The 24,329-nt window shown below is 36.2% G+C and overlaps 1 protein-coding gene across 2 annotated transcripts in view; it reads right to left on the minus strand.

The window, feature by feature from the left end:
* The window catches only part of THSD7B (thrombospondin type 1 domain containing 7B), a 1,116,594-nt gene that overhangs the window by 202,400 nt on the left and 889,865 nt on the right, over positions 1-24,329 (minus strand). For both annotated transcript variants that reach the window (XM_058715426.1, XM_058715425.1), the window contains one exon: positions 2,083-2,261. In XM_058715426.1, the coding sequence (XP_058571409.1) occupies positions 2,083-2,261 (179 nt within the window). The remainder of the gene's footprint in view (positions 1-2,082; positions 2,262-24,329) is intronic.

Consider the following 24,329-nt stretch of genomic DNA (forward strand, 5'->3'; position numbering starts at 1 on the left):
TTATTTTGAGAAAGAGTGAGAGGGAGAGAGAGAGAGAGAGAGAGAGAGAGAGAGAGAGAGAGAGAGAGGAGCCTCAGAGAAAGAGGGAGACAGAGAATCTCAAGCAGGCTCTGTGTTAGTGCAGAGCCTCAGGTGGGGCTTGATCTCACCAGCCATGAGATCAGAACCTGAGCAGGAACCAAGAGTTGGATGCCTAATTGGCTGAGCCACCTAGGCACCTCTGGACTTATTTAGTTGTTTTTTTGTTGTTGTTGTTTTTTTTTGTTTGTTTGTTTTTTTAGCTTGTACTACTTCTTAAAGTTACCAGTCTTATATGTCAATTAAGCATTTTGAACAAGTGTCCCTTAAGTCACAACAGGTTTACAAGTACTTTTATCTTATCTTATTCATACTCTCAAATTTGATAGACACACCTCTACACATTTGCCTTTGCATAGTGGAAATACAGTCTTAAAGTCTGCATTCCAATGAAGTTCCTTTAATCCCCTGATAATTTCTTAGTTTATAAAATTAGCATATTGAAATTAGTGTTTAACACTAGTGTTATGAAGGCTTAGCTTCCATAGATAGTTTTGAGAAATAATAAGAATTGCCATGCATTTTTTACAGCTTTGTAGTTATTTTCCATTCTAAATGCCTGAAAATCCCCTAGGGAGTGTCACATAGTCCTCATACATAAAATTCACTTGAAAAATCTCCTTGTAATCATAAACCTGTATTATACCTTTCTTTGTACTAAAGTAAGGCTGATCTCCTTATGCCATCTCTGTTCTGATTATTTCCCTCCTGTTTTTATTACTCCTATATCTTAATCTTCCCTTCACCAAACTACTGTTCATGTGGAGTTTTGGGGTTTGTTTTGTTTTCACAACCTCTATGTTGATTTTATGATCTTCTGCTTTGTCTTCCCCAATAGGTTTACAATAGCTTTGAGAGAAGAAACTATGGTCGCTATTTTATGATATAACCTTAAAAAACAAGACTAGAATACTGTCATCTTACAACAGAACTATTTTTGGATGGAATGGTAATTTCACTTTTCAGTGAGTTATGGGTCTTTTAGCAAAACTTAGGGAAAAAATAGCTAAAGATACTGGCCTCAACTTGACAAATGACACCTACTCATATGCATGCTATTCAAATTAATTAAGAATAAACATAGATTTCCTTTCTATTAAACAATCTGTATGAAAAACCTAATCAAAAGGGGGTTCATAGCGCAGAAAATTAATAGAATTAGTAATAGAACCTTGTGTAGCTATTCTGTTAAAATACATGCATGATCACAAAGGATATAACTACACATATAAGACAACCTTCACCAGTTTAAGAATAAAGAATTTTCAACTATCACCATCTTGTGCTCCTCTTATTCAATTGATTAAAAACATATGTATCAGTCCTAATCTAATAACCATTATGCATCATGGGAGAAATCTGAGGTCTTTATTATAATTCTTAACTAAATCTTAGACTGTTATATGGGTAAAGCCAACTAACATACTCTAATCAACTTTGCTTAGGATGACAATTTTATTAGATGTCCATATGGAAGGGTATCCTTTGGGGTTCCATTTATGAAAATAGCTTTGACTTTTTGGGAAACAGAGAAATAGCTCAGAAAAGACATGAAAATCTGGAAACTTTGGTAACATTGAGAAGAAAGGAAAATTAGATCAAGAGTTAGGTGAAGGAAAATAGAATCCCATTTTTGGAGTACATGTATGAGACCACTAACTATACTTACTTCCATAAAGTAATTGACATTCTCCCAGATTATTTATATTTAAATACATATATACACACACCACTTTTATAATAACATTAATCAAATTATGCTTCAAAAACATTTAAAAATCAAGAGGATTTAATTTATGTAAACGTTATTATTTCTAGTAATACCAGGTTGGTCTCTACCTAGGAGTGGGCAAGTCTTCTATTACTAACTGTTATATTACTTCATGTCCTCCTTACCCCTCTCCTGAACTACTTGCAACATGATAATGACTCTGATTTCAACAAGAAATTATCAAGTGGACAATTTTTAGCTCCGTGTTGTTGTTGCTGCTTCAGGCACTTTACCTGATTCTTGAGATCCAATTTGGGACATGGGCGACCTCCATCGTAAGGTTTTTCTTTTAGCCATTTGGACCGAATTCGCACTCCAATCCCACAAGATGAACTGCAAGACCCCCAACTAGACCAGTCGCTTAACTTGCAATCAAACGGGCATGGGATGACACATTCTTCTTGAATATAACCTGAAAGAAAAAGATTTAAGGGAGGAAAGTTTGGTCAAGATGTACTGATAAAGTTTACTTTCTTTTTCCAGTATCATAGCTCAGATTGTTCAATAATATTACTGCAATGGTTTCAGTGATTTTCTACTCAAACAGACCATCATTTTAAGAGATAAGTACATATACTTACATCTGCATCCCAAATTTGTGCCATCTAACACTTGATAGCCAATTCTGGGAGGGGAGTAAAGAAAAGTTCACAGTCCTGCTCTCTGTGATGAAGAAATAAGGTGGGTCAGGGCAAATGATGGCACCATATCTTCTCACTGACCCTTGTGTTCTATAATTCCCACAACTCCCCATCTGGGATCAGGGTGCATAAGAGAGTCCATTTTTCTTAGTGTCTTTCATCTGCCAAGCTTTCACTAAGAGAGCTCTTGATTCTTACTTCCTAGTAGTGTGGCTTGGAGGTGGGAGGAGGACAGAGAGTGGACAACACAATAGCAAGAGCAGGATATTATTAAAAGAGGAACTATAGGAACAACGAAAGGTTGAATGATGAGATTAGACTGCAATCAAGAGACATGGGTGGAAGTGCACAGGCAGGTGTTCTAGCTTACCTGGCCTTGCTCTTGTCCCCAGTCCACTTCTTACTACAGTCTTTCTCTGGAGGATCTCATTTTTTAACTATCACCTCTACTGATCACTACCAAACATATTTACAATTCTAATCTCCCTACTAACTTTATAAGACCTACTGATACACTCTAATTGGATGGCCAATTATCTCCAAATTCAACGTATCTAAAACTGAGGCCAATTTCCTTGAAAAACATGTTACTTCTCCTGTATTATTCATTTTAACTAAGTGCATCATATCTGATCCCTGTACCCTGGTGTGCATGCCTATATAATTTCATCCCTTTGAGTGTGGGCAGGACCTGTGAATGTAACAGGAAACCACTCCCATGATTAGGCTATGGTATGTGGCAAAAAGGAGGAGAATTCACTGATAATAATACATCAAATTAGTTGTTTTTGAGATGATCAAAAAGGAGATTGAGAGTTTGGCCCAATATGGTGGCATGAGATGACCCTGAATTCACCTCCTCCATGGAAACACCAAATTTACACCTATTTATATAGCAATTCCTCCTGAAGAACTATGGGCTGACTTAACAACTTCTGCACAACAAAACAGACAACATAGAGAATGGCAAGAGAGATGGCAACATGGTAACTAAAGAAACCGCAAACCCAACACTGTTAACTACGATAGTATGGAGGGGCCACAAGTAGGTTTGTCTACCTGGGGCACAGAAAAAAAACCAACCAAGCCATGGTTTAAAAGAGCAACTAAAATAAAAAGGAGCCAGGCTTAGATCTCTGCCAAACAAAGCTGCTGAAATTCTCTCCAGGTTGGAGGGGCTGGAGAGCATCACAGTTTACATTTCCCCTCCATCTTGACAACATAGACAGAAGCAGGGTCCAGGCATCCTAGTCACCCTGCCACCTTAACAACCCCCTGGGCACCCAGCCCACAATAGCTCCACAAAAAAGGCCACAGTTTAAAAGAGCAACTTGGATGGCTCAGTCCTTTAAATGTCCGACTTGAGATCAGGTCATGATCTCACAGCTCATGAGTTCAAGCCCCCATCAGGCTCTGTGCTGACAGCTCAGAGCCTGGAGCCTGCTTCCGATTCTGTTTTCCCCTCTCTCTCTGCCCCTCCCCTGATCATGCTCTGTCTCTGTCTCAAAAATAAACATTAAAAGAAAAAAATTTAAAAGTACAATTTGGACATAAAGGTTGCAGGCCTAGACCTCTGCTCAACAGTGGGAGAGCTGCTGGAACTCTTTCTAAGTCATAGGGCCTGTTGAATGCCACAGTTTATGTTCTCCCTCTATCTTGGTAGTGTGGACCAAAAAAAAGGATCCAGGAACCATACCTTGCCTACCTTCTCAGTGAGACCCTTGCCCCTAAACAACACTAGCCCCAGCCAGCTGTCCCACCAAGGAGGCTCCAGGACAGCTCATACCTGGTCATCATTGGTCAGCACTCACTGCACCTCTAGCCATCTTACCAAGGAGACACATGCACAAAGCACCCCCAAACACTCCAGGTCTGTACCACTCAGGCTCCAGACAACTTGGCAGGGCAACCCCTTGTGGAGTGCTTGGCAACACCTGGCCCATTCCTGCCTCAGCTCCAGCCACCCTTCCAGGATGCCCTGGTGTGGAGTACCCTGGGACACAAAACCCATGCCCATAAAGGCTGTAGGCACCCTGCCAGGGTGCCCCTTTGTGCAGAGTGCCCTAGGACACCCAAGCTTTCATTCACTTCAGCTTCAGCTATCTTGCCAGGGCAGCCCCAGCACAAAGAACCCAGGACCCCTGCATGCAGCAGGCACAGCTCCATCCATCCAGCCAAAATCATCAGACATACCTCTAGTTTAGGTGAATAGCTCTTCTGCCTAACTGATACAAATAAAAAGTCAAACAAAATGGGGAGATAGAAGAATATGGTCCAAATGAAAAAAACAAAAAGAAACCTCAAAAAATGAAATGAGATGGAAATGAACAATATGCCTGATGAAGAGTTCAAAGTAATGGTCATAAAGATGCTCACCAGACTAGAGAAAAGAATGGATGAACCCAGTGAGAACTTCAAGAGAAAGAAAACAAACAAAAAATAAGAGTTGAAGAATACTACAATAATTTAAATGAAAAATACACTAAAGGGCATCAACAGAGAATTAGAGGACACAGAAAAATGATTCAATGATCTGGAAGACCAGGTAATGAAAAGTGACCAATCTGAATAGTAAAAGACACACAAAAAAAGTGAGGATAGGTTAAAGGATCTTTTATACAACATCATGCAAATAAACATTTGCATTATATGGGGTCCCAGAGGATAAATGAGAATAAAAGGTGCAGAATTCTTATTTGAAGAAATAATAGCTGAAAATTTCCCTAATCTGGAGAAGAAGAGACATCCAGGTTGAGGAAGCACAAAGGCCTCAAATGATGAACCTAAGGAGGGCCACATCACATTACATAATAGTGAAAATTGCAAAGATTAAAGATAAAGAGAATTTTAAAAGCAGCAAGAGAGAAACAACTGTTACACACAGGGTAATCCTCATAAGGCTATCGGTTGATTTTTTAGCAGGAACTTGGCAGGCCAAAAAAGAGTCACATGATATATTCAAAGTGTTAAAAGGAAACAGACAAAAAAAGAAAATCTATATTCAAGAACACTATTCAACAAGATCATCATTCAGAATTAAAGGAGAGATAAGAGTTTTCCAAACAAAAATCAAAAAGCAGTAAACTTGCCTTAAAAGAAATGTTAAAGTAACTTATTGGAAACAAAAGTCCATAAAAAAAAAAAAAAAAAAAAAGAATGGAGGTTAAAAAAAAAGATGTAAAATATGACAACATATACATGAAGTAGGGAGGGGAAAGTAAAAATGTTCTTTTAGAATGTGTTCAAACTTAAGTGACCACCAACTTAATATAGATTGCCATATATTTAGGATGTTAAAAATGCCATATATTTAGGATGTCATAGTAACCAAAAACCAAAAACCTATAACAGATACACAAAAAATAAAGAGAAAGAAGGCCAAACATAGGACAACAGAAAGTCATCAATCACAGGAAGAAAGGAACACAGTAGTACATAAGCAACCAGAAAATAAGAAAATGGCAATAAGTTTATCACTATCAATAATTACTCCCAATGGAAATGGGCTAAATGCTGTAGTCAAAAGATATAAATTAACAAAATAAATGAAAAGCAAGCTCCATCTATATGCTACCTATAAGAGACTCACTATAGACCTAAAGACACACACAAACTAAAAGTGAGAAAAAAAAAAGATATTCTATGCAAATTGAAGTGGAAAAAATCTGGCATGGCAAAACTTGTATTAAACAAAATAGACTTTAAAGCAAAGACTTTATCAAGAGACAAAGAAGAGCACTAAATAATGATACAGGAATCAATCCAGTAATTAGATAACGGTACAAATCTATGCACCCAACATTGGAGCACCCAAATACATAAAGCAACTATTTGAAGATCTAAAAGTAGATGCTGACAATACAACAACACTAGGAGACTTTAATATACCACTTACATCAATTCATAGATAATCCAGGTGGAAAAATCAATAAACAGTGGATTTGAATGACACATTAGACTAGATGGACATAAGATACATACAGAAAATTCCACCCAAAACAACACAATGAATTATTTTCAAAGGCCAATCAAACATTCTTCAGGATAGATCACATGTGAGGTCACAAAGCAGGTTCCAATAAATTTAGGAAGACTGAAATCATACCAAGCATCTTTTCCAACCACAATGGTATGCAACTACAAACCAATTATTAGAAAAACACTGGGGAAAAAAGAACACGAACACATGGAAGCTAAATAACATGCTACTGAACAACCAATGGGTCAGTGGAGAAATCACATCAATGGAGGAATTTTAACAAGTACCTGACACAAATGAAAACACAATGCAATTATCCCCAAACTTTCCAATATAGTAAAAGGTGTTCTAAGAGGGAAATTTGTAGTGATACAGGCCTACCTCAAGAAACAAAAAATCCCCAACAATCTAATCTTATGCCTAAAGGAACTAGAAAAAGAACACAGCAAGCCTAAAGTTAGAAGGAAGGAAATAAAAATAACATAAATAAATTAGAGGAAAAAAATAGAAAGATAAATGAAACCAGGAGCTAGTTCTTTGAAAAGATAAACAAAATTGATGAAATTTGGCAAGATTAAAAAAAAAGAGAGAGAGAGAGAGAAAGAGACAAGACCCCCAAATAAACAGAATCAGAAAAGAGGGAATGACAACTGACACCACAAATACACAAAGGATTATAAGAGACTACTATGAAAAAATTATAGGCCAACAAATTGGAAAAACTAGAAGAAATGGGTAGATGTCCAGAAACATACTATCTTTCAAAACTACATTAGAAAGAAATTGAAAATCTGAACAGATTGATTACTAGGAACAAAATTAAATCAGCTTTTAAAAAAAAAAATTCCTAGCAGACCAAACTCCAAGACCAGATGTATTCACAGGTAAATTCTACCAAACATTTAAAGAAGAGTTAATACCTATTCTCCTCAAATTACTACAAAAAAAATAGAAGAGGAAGGAAAGATTCCATATGCATTTTGCAAGGCCAGCATCATCTTGTTACCAAAAGCAGACAAAGACACTGCAAAAAATATAATACATATATAAATAAACAAAGAAACAAACTATGGGCCAATATCCCAATAAACATAGTTGCAAAAATCCTCAACAAAATATTAAGAAACTGAATTCAATAATACATTAAAAGGAACATTTACCACGATCCAGTGGTATTTATTTCAGGGATGTGAGGATGGTTCAAAAGCCACAAATTAATGAATGTGATACACCACATCAACAAAACAAAGGATGAAAATGATAAGGTCATCTCAATATATACAGAAGAAGACCTGGACCAAGTTCAACATCCATTCATGATAAAAACTCTCAACAAAATGATTTTAGAGGGAACATACCTCAACACATTAAGGTCATATATGACAAAGCCATCATTAACATCATACTCAATGGTGGAAGACAGAACATTTCTGTAATGTCAGGAACAGAGACCAGGATGTCCTTCTTGCCACCTTTATTTAACATGGTACTAGAAATCCTGGTCACAGCAGTTGGACAAAAATAATAGACATCTAAACTGGTGAGAAAACACAAAACCATCACTAATGGCAGATGACATGATATTATGCAAATAAAATCCTAAAGAAGGGAAAAAAAAACCTATTAGAATACATGAGTCCAGTGTAGTCGCAGAATACAAAATATACAGAAATCTGCTGCTTCTATACACGAAAAGCAAAGTAGCAGAAAGAGAAATTAGCAATCCTATTTACAACTGCACCAAAATGAATAAAATACCTAGGAATAAACTGAACCAAGGAGGTGAAATACTTACACTCTGAAAGCTATAAAATGCTGATGAATGAAACTGAAGAAGCCACAGACAAATTGAAAGATACCCCCATGCTCATGGACTGGAAGAACCAATATTGTTAAAATGTTTATACTACCTCAAGCAATGGACAGATTTAATGCAATCCCTATCAAAACACCAATAGCATTTTTCACAATATCTAATACTAAAATTTGTATGGGACCACAAATGACTAGCCACATTGCCAAAAGCACTCTTAAGAAGAAAGAAAAAAGCTGTAGGTGTAACAGTCCCAGATTTCAAGATTTACTACAAAGCTCTAATAATCAAAACAGTATGGTACCAGCACAAAAAGAGACACCTATCAATAAAATAGAATAGGAGGCACAAAAATAAAGCAATGCTTATATGGTCGATTATTCTATGACAAAGAAGGCAAAAATATACAATGGGGAAAAGATGGCTTTTCAACAAATGGTTATGGGAAACTGGAAAACTATATGCAAAAGAATGAAACGGGACCACTTTCTTATACCACGTACAAAACGAAACAAAATGGTTTGAAGACCTAATGTGAGACCAGAAACCATAAAATTCCTAAAAGAAAACATAGGCAGTAATTTCTGAGACACTGACCTCACCTACATTTTTCTAGCCATGTCTCCTTAGTCAAGGGAAACCAAAGCAAAAATAAACTTTTGGGACTATAACAAATTAAAAAAAAAAAACAAAAAACAAAAAAACTTTTGCACAGCAAAGGAACCAACAAAGCAAAAAGGCAACCTACTGATTGTGAGGAGATATTTGCAAATAATATGACTATAAGGGGTTAATATCCAAAACATATGAAGACCTTCTACAACACAAGAAAAAATAATCCAATCAAAACATGAGCAAAAGACTTGAATAGACATTTTTCCAAAGAAGACATATAGATGGCCAACAGACACATAAAAAATGCCCAACATCATTCATCATCAGAGAAATGCAAATGAAAACCACAATGAGTTATCAAATCACACCTGTAAGAATGGCTAGTATCAAAAGGACAAGTAATAACAAGTGTTGTCAAGGATGTGGAGAAAAAGTACCCTCATGCATCACTGGTGGGAATATAAATTGATGATGCCACTGCAGAAAACAGTATGGGGTTTCCTCAAAAAATTAAAAATTGAAATACCATATCATCCAGTAATCCCACTACTGGGTATTTACCCAAGGAAAACAAAAACACTAATTGGAAAAGACATATGCACCCCTGTTTATAACTGCATTATTTCAAATAGCTGAAATACAGAAGCAACCCATGTGTCTGCCCATTGATTGATGAATAAAGAAGTGGTGTATGTATAATGGGATACTGCTCACCAATATCTAAAAAAAAGAATGAGATCTTTCCATCTATGATAATATGGATAGATCTAGAAGGTATTGTTCTAAATCAAGTAAGTCAGGCAAAGACAAATACCATAGGATTTCACTTTTATGTGGAATCTAAAAACCAAACACATAAAATGAGCAGAAATAGACCCATAAATACAGAGAACAAACCAATGGTTACCATAGGGGAGGGTGATGAAAGGATGGACAAAATGAATGAAAGGGGTGGGAGGTATGGGCTTCTAGTTATGGGATGTGTAAGTCATGGGGAAGAACATTACAGAATAGGGAATTCAGTAAATAGTATTTTAATAGCATTGTATGGTGATAGATGGTACCTACACTTGTGAAGGTAATGTGAGATACAGAGTTGTTGAACCAGTGTTGTGTACATGAACATAATGTAACCTTGTATATTAACTTTATTTCAATAATAGTAAAAGAAAAGGACACAGTGTCCATGATAGAACATTAGGTGTGAAACTACCACCACCACAACAACAAAGAAGGGAGGAGATGATTTGGAGTGGGCTTGACTTAATGAGATGAAAACCCTCATAAGAGTATCTGGGATACTTTTGTGGAGGAAGAGATTTTGTGTTGGCCTTAAAGATGCAAACAGCTATGGATAAAAGGCCTGGGTAGTGGCCACATTGCAGGGACTGAAAGCACCCTCCAGGATCTGAGGGCAGCCTCTGGCTGTCAAACAGTAAGAAAGCAGGGACCTCAGCCCTACAGTGCATGTAGATGAATTGTGCCAAGAATTCCAAGGGAGCTTGGAAGAAGAGCTTTCCCCAGTCAAGCATCTGATGAGACCCTAGCCTTGGTCTCCATCTTAACTATAGCCTCTTGAGACTCTTAAGCAGAGAATCTAAGAAAGTCATTCCTGTACTCTTGACCCATGGAGACAGAGATAATAAACGTTTTGAGCTGTTAAGTCTGTGATAATTTATGCAATTGAAAATTAACATACCCCCAATGAAAATTTGTTATCTTAGACCTTCCTCTGTCATTGTATACATATATTAAGAAGTGTACTAAGTTCCAATTGTTGAAACATCCCAAATATGTCCTTTACTCTTAAATTCCTTTGTCAGACCTTGGTTCAAGATCTTACCGTTTCTGGCTCAGAATACTACAATATTCTCTACACTTTTCCCTAATCATTCCTTTTTATTATTGGTCAAACACTCTGAAGAAAAAGTTACTTTTCTAAAAGAAATAACTTATGCTACTCCTACTTTTAAAACCTTTGCTGATTCTTCCTTTGCTTGAAAATAAACTGCCAAATACTTTGCAAAATCTTTAAGATTCTTTACAAGCCACTCTAAACAAAGGCTTTCAACTCTAGCTGTAAAATATATTTCCCCTGCCCAGGACATACTGCAGATCAACTTGATCAGAAATGTCATAGATTGAGACCTAGAGAAATACGCAGGGGAGTCTACTGTGCAGTCAAGGCTGAGGGCCACCTCTGTAACTCATTCTTTTGCCCTTCCCTCCCCGGAATTGTGAAATCTGTCCATATAGACTAATTCCTTTTCTCCAGTAATTTCTATGCTTTTCCTCATGAAAAAATGTTCTCTTACCAGCTTAGCCTTCCACTTGCATTACATCGGGCACTCTTTTGCCAACAGCATCAACCACCTGGCACCACTGTTCTTCTGCCCGCCAGTCTGGCAAAACTTCAGACCTAGACTGGTCCAGCTGTTTTCCTACTCTGCTTAACCCTGGACTACCAGGCAGAAAAGAAGAAAATGCTAATCCTATGCTTGTGACACTGCAGTGTGTGGTATCCATCTTCAGTCAACCATGTTCTCACACTCACTGGAGGTTCTTCTGAGGTTCCTATCTCTCCCATCCCATATTACAGGTTGTTTATGCCTTCTCCATGTCCTCAAACTTTCAAGATCTCATCTCTTCTTAACCGAGAAAAATAGAAATAAGAACTCCTTCAATTTTCTGTGAATATGTCTGTATGGATTCCCTTATTTTTCTTCTCTCTTCATATGATAATGGAAAAGGCATTCGTTTTCCTATATAGGGCACATTTTTACCACTCAAGTTCTCTATAAAGCTCTTTCAAGACCTTGTTTCCTTGACCATATTCCTCCCTTCTCCCCATATCTGTTTTTCTATGTGTTTGCATAAATATATACTATATACCTACTTTAAGTTACATATATCATTATATATATATAGTTATAGATACAAAATATATAGATATGTTTAAGTTCTATTTCTCTTCCATTAATATTAGAATGGTTTTACATTCCCCAAATAATACTCACTGACAAGACAGAGTACAACAAACATCTAGGGATCATCAGAAAGGATCCTTGTGAGGTTAAGGAAAATCGCTCTATTTGAGATTATTAAAAGACTAATTTTCTCTACTGTTTTACATAACTTTAATTCTACTATCCTTTGCTAAGAGCTTTGAGTATTAATTTAGTATTAGGTACATAACAAATGCTAATATAAGATTATAGACACCATAAGCATTACTTGATTTTATAGAGAAACTGAGTCACAAAAGGATTCCATTTGCTACTTAAAGAAAACAGCAGGAGGGGCACCTGGGTGGCTCAGTTGGTTAAGGGCCCAACTTCGGCTCAGGTCATGATCTCACGGTTTGTGAGTTCGAGCTCCTTGTAGGGCTTTGTGCTGACAGCTCAGAGCCTGGAGCCTGCTTCTGATTCTGTCTCCTTCTCTCTCTGCCCCTCCCCACTTGTGCTCTGTCTCTCAGAAATAAATAAATGTAAAAAAAAATTTTTTTAAATAAAAAAAAAAAAAAAAGAAAACAGCAGGACTAGTAATTAAGTGGAATTAATTTTCCTGGCATACAAGTTTCAAATATAAAATTCCAGGGGACTTTATATAAATAACTTCTAAATATTTTAGTGACTATATTTATATTTAGATCCCATTTTAAAGAAGATTTTGAATTAGATGCCCTTTTAATTCAATGAGATTTTTAAATCATTTTCATCTACACTTGCGTGATGAAGGATTTGGAGAGCCTCTAGCAACATTTTTTTTTCTTTCTTTCACCCAAAGACATAAACCCAGAGGATCTCTGTGAAAGTCAAGGTCATAAATTCAATAAGTATAAAATAATTTTGAAATTAAACAGGATTAAGCAACAGTGACATTTATTTTTCAGGAAAGTTATTTTCATGCTAGTGTATACCCCAAAGGAAAGCCCATAGTGAGAACCATTAATAATTGCATATTCTTATACCTATCTCATAATTGAAAGGATTAGTTTTACCCACATACTTAGAGATTTTGGCAACAGAATATGATCAAATATGACTATGTACAAGGTTAACCTGTCATAGGAGAATTCCAATTCCTGACTATGGAAACTTCACTAATGTTTTAAAAACTCATTTACATAAAATATACCACAGATAGCTTCACTGGCAACATTCATAAATCTAAATCCAATTGCTGTGAAAGAAGCAGTTTTTCTGCCAAAAATATTTTACACCACAATTTATATGCAGAGTACATTGCTTGGACCATCAGATTACTTGGCCAAGGGATGCTTCACATTCCATTTTAGTTACCCATATGCATATGAAGCTAGGGATGAATTAGTGATTACAGAATTACCAATAGAGCATATATCGAACATTGTGACTTTGTAAAGTACAAACATTACACGTAATAGGTGTCCAAAAAGTATTGTTGAAATTATGGAAAAAGAGGAGCTGAATAGGACCCATTAATAGTACCTCTATCTATATTATAACTAAAGGCATTTATTTAATAACTTAAACATCTAATGGGACTGAAGCCCAGAAACCTGAAATGACTTTTCTATCAATATTACTAATCACAAATTTTGCTGTTTAGGTAAGTACAGTGAACATAGGTGAAAATACAGCTCTCTGAATCAGGTCATCTGATTGATGAAACTACTTCCTACTTCATTACCTACTGTGCATTTGTTTCCTCCATCATTCAAGTGGTAACACATCCCCTACCCACCCCCCAAAACAACAACAACAACAACAACAACAACAACAACAACAACAACAACAAGATCGGTTTTTGGAGGATGTAAAATATTGATGATATTAAGTCTGAGGAAATAACCTAGATCAATTTACTTGTATTTTCCTATTGTATAAAATAACAGCAAACATTTTAACTAGAAAGTGTGTGTTCTATTTACTGACACTTAGCTAAAATAATGAGAACACAGTTCTAACAGTAAGACAGGGAAAAAAAAATCTGATCCTCTTTTCCTCACTTCCAAGTGAGGATCTGGGAGTACCTTATGAGTTAAAATGAGATCATTTCTTAACATTTAATGATTTACTATTTCAATTTACACATTTTAGTACTACTACTTATCTAATAATATATCATACTGAGAAGTATCTGATGACTTGAGTCAAAGTAGTTTAAAGTATTTGTTTAGGAGAGGTGTGCAGAAAACTGGAGGCAAATGTTTTGTCCATGTCATAAGACAAACAACCTGAGAAATTGGATCAATACTTTGCCATTGTTCTCAGGGGAAGAACTGACTATATTAAACATTTAAAATCTCAATCCATTAGTGTGTGGAAAGGTAGGTCAAACTCCATAAGATTACCAGCTTGCTTTGGTGAATTTTATTTTGGTCTAGGAATACCACTCCTAAATAGCAGTTACATTCTTTCAAAGATGGTTACAACTTTGTTTAGGTGTCTGTGGAGCCTGAGACAGGAAAGTTGGAAAGCCCTGGAATTATCATCATCTGTTTTCTTTTAAATTCTGAGTTATTAAAACAAAGTTTCCAAAAGTACTCTCTACTACCAGAAAAATATCTTTATTGCATAGGACTTTTTAGGACATTAGCATAGCCTCTTTTATGTTAAACCTTATAAAATGATGGCTGTGAAATTGCAAATAACAAAGTATATTCTTTGGACCGACAGCCTTATTAGATACCTGGAATATAGCAGATTTAGAAGTTATACAAAGTTTAAACACTCACATTGACAAAAAGTTTTCCTAGATTCTTTAAACTGAAATATTTCATTGCATAATTACTACTAAATTTTATTACATCTACCAAAAAAAAAGTCATTTAAGTATCAACTAGTTTCTATAATCAAAAATATAATTTACTGATTTACTTTATTTTAGATGTAGATGCGCTATGCAAAGTCAGGAAGACCAAAAACTTCATTTTACAGACTGGTCAGAAATAGAAAGGGAACTCAAACCCAGACTTGATTGAGATACTTAGCTCACTAGCAAATAGGAAAAAAAAAAATAAAAAATCATTATATGGCCCCAGAATGTTCTCCTTAATGCTGGAGTAATAGAGTAGAAAGTCAACCCTGCCCTTAAATTCATATTTTGGAAGACTTCAGTCTTATAAATGAGAAAAAAGAAGGCATATAATTAACTACTTAAATGATAAGATATGAATGCTATATGCCAATTTTAACATACTATAAGGTAACACAGATGCATATTTTAGCTTTACTTTTTTTTTTTAATTTTTTTTCAACGTTTTTTTATTTATTTTTGGGACAGAGACAGAGCATGAACGGGGGAGGGGCAGAGAGAGAGGGAGACACAGAATCGGAAACAGGCTCCAGGCTCCGAGCCATCAGCCCAGAGCCTGACGCGGGGCTCGAACTCATGGACCACGAGATCGTGAGATCGTGACCTGGCTGAAGTCGGACGCATAACCGACTGCGCCACCCAGGCGCTCCTAGCTTTACTTTTTAAATAATTCACATCAACATATTTATTGGCATAATTTGTGGTAGACACAGGTTTTGGACTAATTGCTGGAGATGGTCCACTTGCCATAACTAAATGTATCAGTGTCAATTTAATCAATCAACCAAATCATATAAAGAACCAATCTTTTAAATTGATTTGTCCAGGCAATTTAATCAAGATGGTGTCTCTAGTTGTTCACACAGAGTTTCACATGAACAATCTTGCACCAAGTTCCTCCAAGCAGGCAAAAGAGATGTTTTACTCTCAAAATACATGGAGGAAATTAAGGACAAATGGAACACTGGACACAGAACAATTTGAACTGTTGAATTAGGGCAGTATATACTAAAGGGATTTTCTATCAATACTGCAAATATGTGCTGTTAAAATTCGTGACTGAATGCTTTAACCACATAACAAAGTTGGCAGCTGAAATCCTACAAAGATACACAGATTATTAACAAACCAGTATTACTAACTCGTAGAACTGTGCCTGCAAGAGACAGTATTAAGTCCTGTCATTACATCTCCTTGTTCTGAAAACTCTCGACTTGAATCACACTAAACTTCTATTTCCTTTACAAAATCCTGCAAGCTGATCTGAGAGGGTGCCTCGTATTCATCAGTGCTGTTGCCCAAGTATTTTAAAATCTGCTCCTGAACACCTGGTATGATTACATTTCACTGCTCCTTGTAGTTAGGTGTGATCTTTTAATTTGGTTTAGCCAATGAAACATGCCACTTCTAGGTGGAGGCCTTAAGAGTCCAATTGTAAATTTGCATACTCTTTCTTTGCCTTAGGCCACAAGGACCAAAAATGTTATAGAGAGTGGCAGCTCCATTAGCTAGTGTCCTGGAGTGAAGCAGAGCCCCTAGCCAATCCTGGACAGAGGTGAATAGTGAGTGATCTTTGTGGCTTTCAACCACTGTCACCTTGAAATATCGGTTGCATTTGTTATTGTACCAGAACCTGTCTCATCCTGATGGATCTACCTTGGCATAGCACAGATAAAGTGGAAAGTCCAATGGAACAAAGAGCATTTTGAGAACCTATATATAATGTCCTGAGAAAATAAAATTAAGCCTTATCAAGCACTTAGCATACTTTGAAAGGTAACAGCATCAAATGAGAATGTGACCTTGAAAAACTTGAACCTATAGATATGTAATTCAGGAAAGTTTATATTTTATTATTTAAAAAAGCACTGGAGATATGGATTATAAATCAAGGTCTACCCTTATGTGATCTGGAATAAAATATTAAATCCTAATAGTTCAGTCTCCTGAAGTGAAAATAAAAATGTAACAATACTTGTCCTTTTTCACTCCCTTTAACACTGTAACATCAAAAAATATAAGCAGGCCTCTGTGGAAAAAAAAATTAACATACATCACAAATGACATGGTAATATTTTTACCACTACCAAAAGCTGTATAGCAAGGTAAAAGTGTTTTTGCCTTATCTTGTTTTTAGTGCTAGTGATTGATGGAGAATGTAATTCTGTAAACATGTTTTAGTAAAAAAGAAAAAAAAACCATAATAATTTTCACATTTCTCATTCCAAATCATTTTCGTGTAAATTAAAAGCTAGGGTAGCATTGACAAAATGAGAGATCCTGTCTTGCATCAGTAAATCAGTTGTTTGAGTCCATCTTTGTCTTTCCAAGTCTGCCACCAGCCAAGGCCAGACACTCATTATCTCTCACCTGGACTATTATAATGGCTCCTTAACTGCCTTCATGTCTCCAATCTCTTCTCATCCATTCAGGTCTGCTCAGTCCCTGTATTAATGTCCCAAAGCCTGTTTAATGTCCTAAATATATCATAGCCTAACTTTAAATAATCTCTAAAGCATGGAAAAGTTTTGATAAAAAGGTGATCCAGGCAGGAGGGATACCACAAGTTAAATTAAGAGGATGCATGGGGGCACCTGCATGGCTTAGTCTGTTAAGCATCCAACTCTTGATTTAACTCAGGTCATGATCTCACGGTTCACGAGATGGAGACCATGTCAGGCTCTGTGCTGAGTATGGAGCCTGCTTGGGATTCTCTCTCTCCTTCTCTGCCCCTCCCACACCACCCCCCTCCATATATATATATATATATATATATATATATATATATATATATATATATAATTTTTTAAAGATGCAAATGGACCTAAAATGTTCACAAGTCCATGAAGACATCTTTTGTACAACAATCTGCAATCTGAGGTGGGGAAAAGTATAATATTGGCTAGGTCAGGTGGGGCTATACTAGAAAGTCATGCTGGAGGGCTTAGAAAGTTGATTAAGAATTGTGATATTAATTCAGGTGTGCTATTGAAGAAAAGACATCTTGAGAACAGTACCTTCTTAAAAGGTGATTTGAAAATTCAGAACTTAAGTGACAGATGGCTAGGACTTAGACTAAAAGACCATTAGGTGTAATAGATATATATTACACTTACTTATATATGTTGTTAGAGAATGATATAATGAAATATGATTGACTATTACTTATAATTAACTAGCTCTGACATGTACACATGGCTAATATACTGTCTAAATGGAAATGATTATCTTCAAAATGACCAATGAACCAGATCTTTAAATAGTAGCTTCATTTCCCAAGTGTTAAGACAGGTTTAATACAACAAATTGTAACCATAAGCAATGGCCAGTTTATGGGATAGATGCTTGTAAGTATCCCACGGGATTCAGAAATAGGTGAGCTTAGAAGAAAAGTATCCTTTTTGCTTCATCTTATAGGTCCCTAAAGGAAGCTCTGACATGAATCCAGACATAGTATTAAACCAGCATATTGAATTTATTCATTATCTATTTGCTTATTTATATATCTATTTTGAGACTAAGAGTTCAGTGTTGGGGGGTTTCAAAAGAAAACAAAGATTTCTGGCTTTTCTTGAAAACGTGGAGGATCTGGAAATACCTGGGTCCTGATTCTAACATTGCAATAATTGGCTGAAACTGAGTAGGGTCAGAGGCTCTTCAGGTGAAATATGGCATAGCAGTCTTCTACAGTACATGAGAGTGATAGTTTATATTTCTAGACCAAGGTTTTCTTTCCCCTCAACCTAAGGCAAAAACTGAACTCACAATTCTGATATGAAAACAGAGGAAGGGGGTGCTGCTTGTATTGTAGGGAAAAGTAAAAGATAAAGATGCCCATAAATCAGGGCTCATCCTACTCATTACATGAAGGCATCTAAGAGGAATTTAACTAGAAATCCCTACCTTGGAAAAGGGCAACACAAGAAAAATTCCTAGACTGTAAGCTTCATTAGGAGATTTTAGTTCTACTAACACCAGTACCCTGCATATTATTCACACCAGCACTTAAACGTAACTCCTAAAGGTGTCAACAAGAGACATCAAAAACACCTAGAACAGTATGAATATCTAAAATGAGATGGATGAAGGCGTTTTCCATTCAGAGCCAACTGTCTCCAATCTCTGTAGCCCAGAGCAAAGCTCGCAAGTGATAAGGTGTGCATGAGACACACTTCAAAGATGAAATTGTTTTATATTTGTTGGAATTTTGGGTCATTCAATGATTTGTATTCATAAACAACAAAACATGTTGTTATTATAAATTCTAAATTATGGAGTACATGATGAAGAAAATTTGCCTCCAAAAGTTTGCTTTTGCCAAAGAACTGCATGTTTCACTGAACTAATGCAGAAATCAATGTACTGGAATGAATTCACAGTACATTAACTCCTTGCAAGTTACTGTAAAAAACTTTGAAATATCACCAAGGTGTAAAATTAAATATGACTCCCTGCCTTGATTTATATTGAAAGCTGGCAATGGTGAATGTGTTTCACTTACCAATAAATTTGTTTCCTAATGGATTGTGCATCACCCAATCCAGAGATTTAGGCTTTTCTCATCTTCTATAGACCAAGAGCTACCTTCTGATTGTATTTAATAATATACCAGCTAAAGGAAAAAGTTATGCAGTGAGACATCTGTATTTTTTTCCTCTAAGAAAACACAAATAGTCAATAATCTTCTAGTTATACTAATAGCGTCAATTCAATAAAAGATAAGACCTTTCCAAACTATGAAAAAGTCTCAAGAGTAACCAGAAATATTCCTCTGAGGAGAAAACAAAGGAACACATAAAGATTATTTGTCTCCTAGTGCTCTCATAACAAATTGCCACCAACTTTGTGGCTTACAACACTGAATATGTATTCTCTGGGTTCAGGAGTTGGTAAGGCTGTGCTGCCTCCTGAGTCTAGGAGAAAACCCTTCCTTGCCTTTCCAGTTTCTTGGGGTTTCAGGTGCTACCTGGCTCTTGGCAGCATGCCTCCAATTCCTGCCTTCTCTTCACGTGGCCATCTTCCCTGTGCCCCACAGCTCTTTCTGCTTTCTCTTAAGGACACCAGTCACTGGATTTAGAACTCCCCCTAAATTTAGGATCAGCTCATCTCAATTTCCTTAATTTTACCTCCAAAGATGCTATTTGCAAATAAGTTCACATTCACAAATAGCATGAGTTAGGACTTAAACCTATCTTTTGGCAGGGGCATAACCCACTGGAGAGAGGAATAATGACTATGATAAGGAAAAAAATGTAACACATGGATGAGAACCTTGCCTTTTAGATCAAACCAAACTAGGCCTATATTCCACTTTAATATGAACTAAGTTTTCTAACCTTCAATTTCATCATCCATAAGAAAGATTGGCAAAGTACAGCTTACAAAGTCAAATCCAGCATCTGCCTGTTTTTGTAAATACAATTTACTGGAACAAAGCCATACCCATTTAAGTGCTGTGTATGGTGGGTTTTGTGTTGCAATAGCAGAACTGACTGGTCTCAACAGAGTTAGTATGAGGTACAAAGTCAGAATATTTACTATCGGGACCTTTATAAAAAAAGGTTTGCAAGTTCTGATTTATAAGATGGGAATGGCAGTACTTCCTACACAAGAAGATTTGCATGAAAGCTCTAAGTAGTGCTAACCACACAAGCAAGCACCCAGTTGGATGTTTCTAGGAGAGATGCAAAGTGCCATGTTGCATAATAGCATGGGCTTAGAAATGAGAAAGACTGGATTTCAAAGGCAGGCAGACCACTTCTTAATAGTGGTATTAATTTGTGCCTGTCACTGACCATCTTCAAGCCTTGATTTTCTCATCTACACAATGGAGGTAATTATTACACCAACTTCAAATAACTGGTCTGTAAATTAGAGATTTTGAACAAAGGGTTCACTAATACTGCTACCGTTATTATTCTCCAATATAGAAGATATAACATCATCTTAAGTATAGGAGATTGGATGAGAGGTAAGAAGATAGTTCAGCTTGAGAAATCCTTTAAAAGGAGAAGATCCACATCTGCAGTTTTCAAGAATGAGATTTTCTCCTCAAGGCCCAAACCTATGCGGCATGTAGGAATGGGTAGAGTGCTTGAGTGTATTTTGATCAAGAAAATAGAACAGGTAATGATGAGCTTTTGGTTTTTGCCAATTAATAGTTCATTAAAGCAGGCATATCAAAATATTGAGCAGAGCTTGAAGGCACATGAAGATGGGGATGAAGTCACAAGACCATAAAAACACTTACAATGAACTCATTATCACTCCCCATCCCTCAGCCCTAACCAATCACATTTCTCCTTTTAGGTTCCCTCTATCCTGCTCCTATATTAAAGTCCAAGCTCCTTGACATGACTTACGCAACTTCCCCCATCTGTCATTTCCAGGTCTCTCCATTGGCATTTAAGGTTCATCAAATTCTGTAAATTCACAATGCTCAACATGTGGTGATAATATGATGAAGTGAAGATATAATTCAGGAAGCACTGAAGACAGCTTCCTTTATTTTTACTGTATGCAGTACATAAGAATCTTAGCTTTACAGGTATCTCTTTCCAATCATCATCAGCTCTGAAGGAAGCAGAGGATATACCTGTATATATTTGGAATATACCTCTGGTACAAGTACTGAATTATTCTAACTGAAGTTAAAATGTACTACCTTATCCTTCCAATGTCCCCAAAGACAGAGACATAGATAGAGAAAACCCTCAATTCTTCTCACTCAAGAGAGCTGAGGTGGTACTAAGGTACTTTAAGGCCTGAATTCTTGTTTTGTATTGGCTGGAAATGATTAGATGAAACCAGTCCCTACTAGGATATATGCAAAAATCAGGGACACAATATATAGACCATTGAGGTAAAAATTACTCTCTGGCTTTGATTCTGCATGTGAGACTCAAAATCTGAGAGGTGTGAGCCGTACAATTCTGTATGTAGAGATGGAGAAAATAGAGAGTGAAAAGAAGAAAGAGTTGGAGGAATAAAACATTCTCACCAAAGGCTACCAACTATTGATTTTTGATGTATTTCTCATTTTTGTTAATGTTCTAATTTATTTATTTATTTACTTATTTATGTAAATTATACTATCCTACTAGCTACCTAATGATCATTCTGCAGCACAAGGTATTCACAACTTCATTATTTGGCCAAAGCTGGAGTGAAGCCTGGACAATTATCACTAGTGGAAAAGAAATTTAAAATGTTAAATATGTGTAAAAGATGGAATACTATACAGTGTCCCCAAAGGAATATACAATCTATAAAGGAAAGATTGGAAGCAGTTAATATATTAAGAGATACACTCTAGAATCAAATTGCATGAATGAGAAAAGAAGCTGTCACATTCCTTTTTGGGCAATCTTGTACAACCTCTCTATTCTTTAATTCCTTTATCTAACATAGTAATAAGTAATTAACTGATAATGTTGGTATAAAAATAAAATGAGCCAGCAGATCCCTTAAAGACAGGTATAGCCTATTATAAATGCTCAGTATTACCCATCATTACTTATTGGGGAAAAAAATAGAAATACAACTATTCCTATATAGAATAGAATAGGAATAGAACTATTCCTATATACATAGAACTAGCCTATGATCCAGCAATTCCACTACTGAGTATGTATGAAAGAAAATTAAATCAGTATCTTGGAGAAATATCTATACTCCCATGTTCACTGCAGCATTATTCACAAAAGTTCATATAAGGAAACAACCTATATGTTGATAAATAAAGAAAATGTGATATTTATATATAATGGAATAGGACTCAGTCTTAAGAAGAAAGGAGATCTTGCCATTCACAACATACACGAATTTGGAGATCATTATGCTAAGTGAAACAAGCCAGACAAAGAAAGACAATACTGTGTGAGTTCACTTATATATAGGATCTAAAATAATTGAACACAGAAGCACAGAATGATGGTTGCCCGAAGTTGGGGGTGAAGCAGGGAGACATTGGTCAAAGGATGCAAAGTTTCAGTTGTATAAGATGAATAACATACAGAAATCCAATGTAGAGTATGGGGACTACAGTTAAGAGTACTGTATTATAAACTTGAGTTTTTCTAAGAGGGTAGATCTTAATTGTTCTCAGCACACATACAAAAAAAAAAATGTTAACTATGTGGGGTGATGAATGTGTTAACCAGCTTGATTGGGGTGATCATTTCCCAATGTATACATATATTAAAACATCAAATTATAAATTATATATACTTAAGTTTTATATTTGTCAATTATCTTCCAATAAAGGTAAAAATGAGATGGATGTATATTATAAATGTAAATAAATCACAAGGTAAATAATTATATGTATACTTATACTTCAGGAATGCATATACTTTAGTATATATACGTAGAGTGGATTAGAAGGTTATAAATTAAATATGAGGGAAGCTAATAGGACTGGGGATAGAGAGTGAAAGGGGGAAATTGTGAAACTGAATTAAAAAATCAAAGAAGGATGTGCATAGACTGAGGATGAGAACACGCAGCAACTCCATCAAATCCTTTCTCCAAGTATTTAAAATATGAGACAAGGAGACAGCAGTAGAGTTAAGGGAGCAAAACTAGGCCATCAAGCATGACTCAGGAGACCAAAGGAAACAAGACACATGGCAGGGAGCAGAGGCTAGAACCAGGAGCATCTCCTGAGGCAGAGGAAGTTTTCTTTGTTTCCTTAGCTCTCCATATAACAATGGGCCCTGATGCCTGAGGTTACTTACATTTGTCCTCATTCTTTGAAGTTAATAGCCTGATAAGATAACAGTAGGAGTGGAAACTCCAAAGAGAAAATGTCCTCAGGATATACATGATAAAGCACTTCAGTTAAAGTTGAGACATAAAACATAAGGACACCAAAAATCATAATGAACTTCAAGATACTGTTTATTTTTCTCCTGCCCAAAGCCCTGCAGTGGACACTGGATAGGGTACCAATGGGAAAAGCCATATATTTGAAACCTCTGTGTAGAGTGAACCATTGTTCTACTTCTTTGTATCACAGAGAATCTGAATAGATTGAAAATACTTCAATTTCTTCCAATGTGTTACCTTATCAAGACTGGGCTGTGTGAGCGCTGAGATTTTACTCTGGGTAAACAATTTTTTTTTTTTTAATGTTTATTTTTGAGAGAGAGAGAGAGAGAGAGAGAGAGAGAGAGAGAGAGAAAGAGAGAGAGAGGGAGGGAGGGAGGGAGGGAGAGAGAGAGAGAGAGAGACAGAGAGAGAGAATGAACAGGGGAGGGGCAGCAACAGAGGGAGAGAGAGTATCCCAAACAGTCTTCACACTGTCAGTGCAGAGCCCAAAGCGGGGTTCAATCTCACAAACCATGAAATCAGGACTTGAGCCAAAATCAAGAGCTGGATATTTAATGGACTGAGCCACCCAGGCACCCCTGCATAAACAGATGTTATGAAATAACATAGGCAAAGCCCCAGACAAAACACCTAACACAAAGCATATACTTTGAAAGCTAATACTTTACTCGTCACCTTCCCTAGCCATGTCTCCAATATCCAGGAAAAACTGTTAAAACATATTGCCACTTTCATTGATAACATCAGTGGGAAGGAATAGAACTGATGAGAAATCTGGAATGTAGCTCCTGGGCCTTAATA

The sequence above is a fragment of the Neofelis nebulosa genome, chromosome 2, assembly GCF_028018385.1.
Source record: "Neofelis nebulosa isolate mNeoNeb1 chromosome 2, mNeoNeb1.pri, whole genome shotgun sequence".
Taxonomy (NCBI): Eukaryota; Metazoa; Chordata; class Mammalia; order Carnivora; family Felidae; genus Neofelis; species Neofelis nebulosa.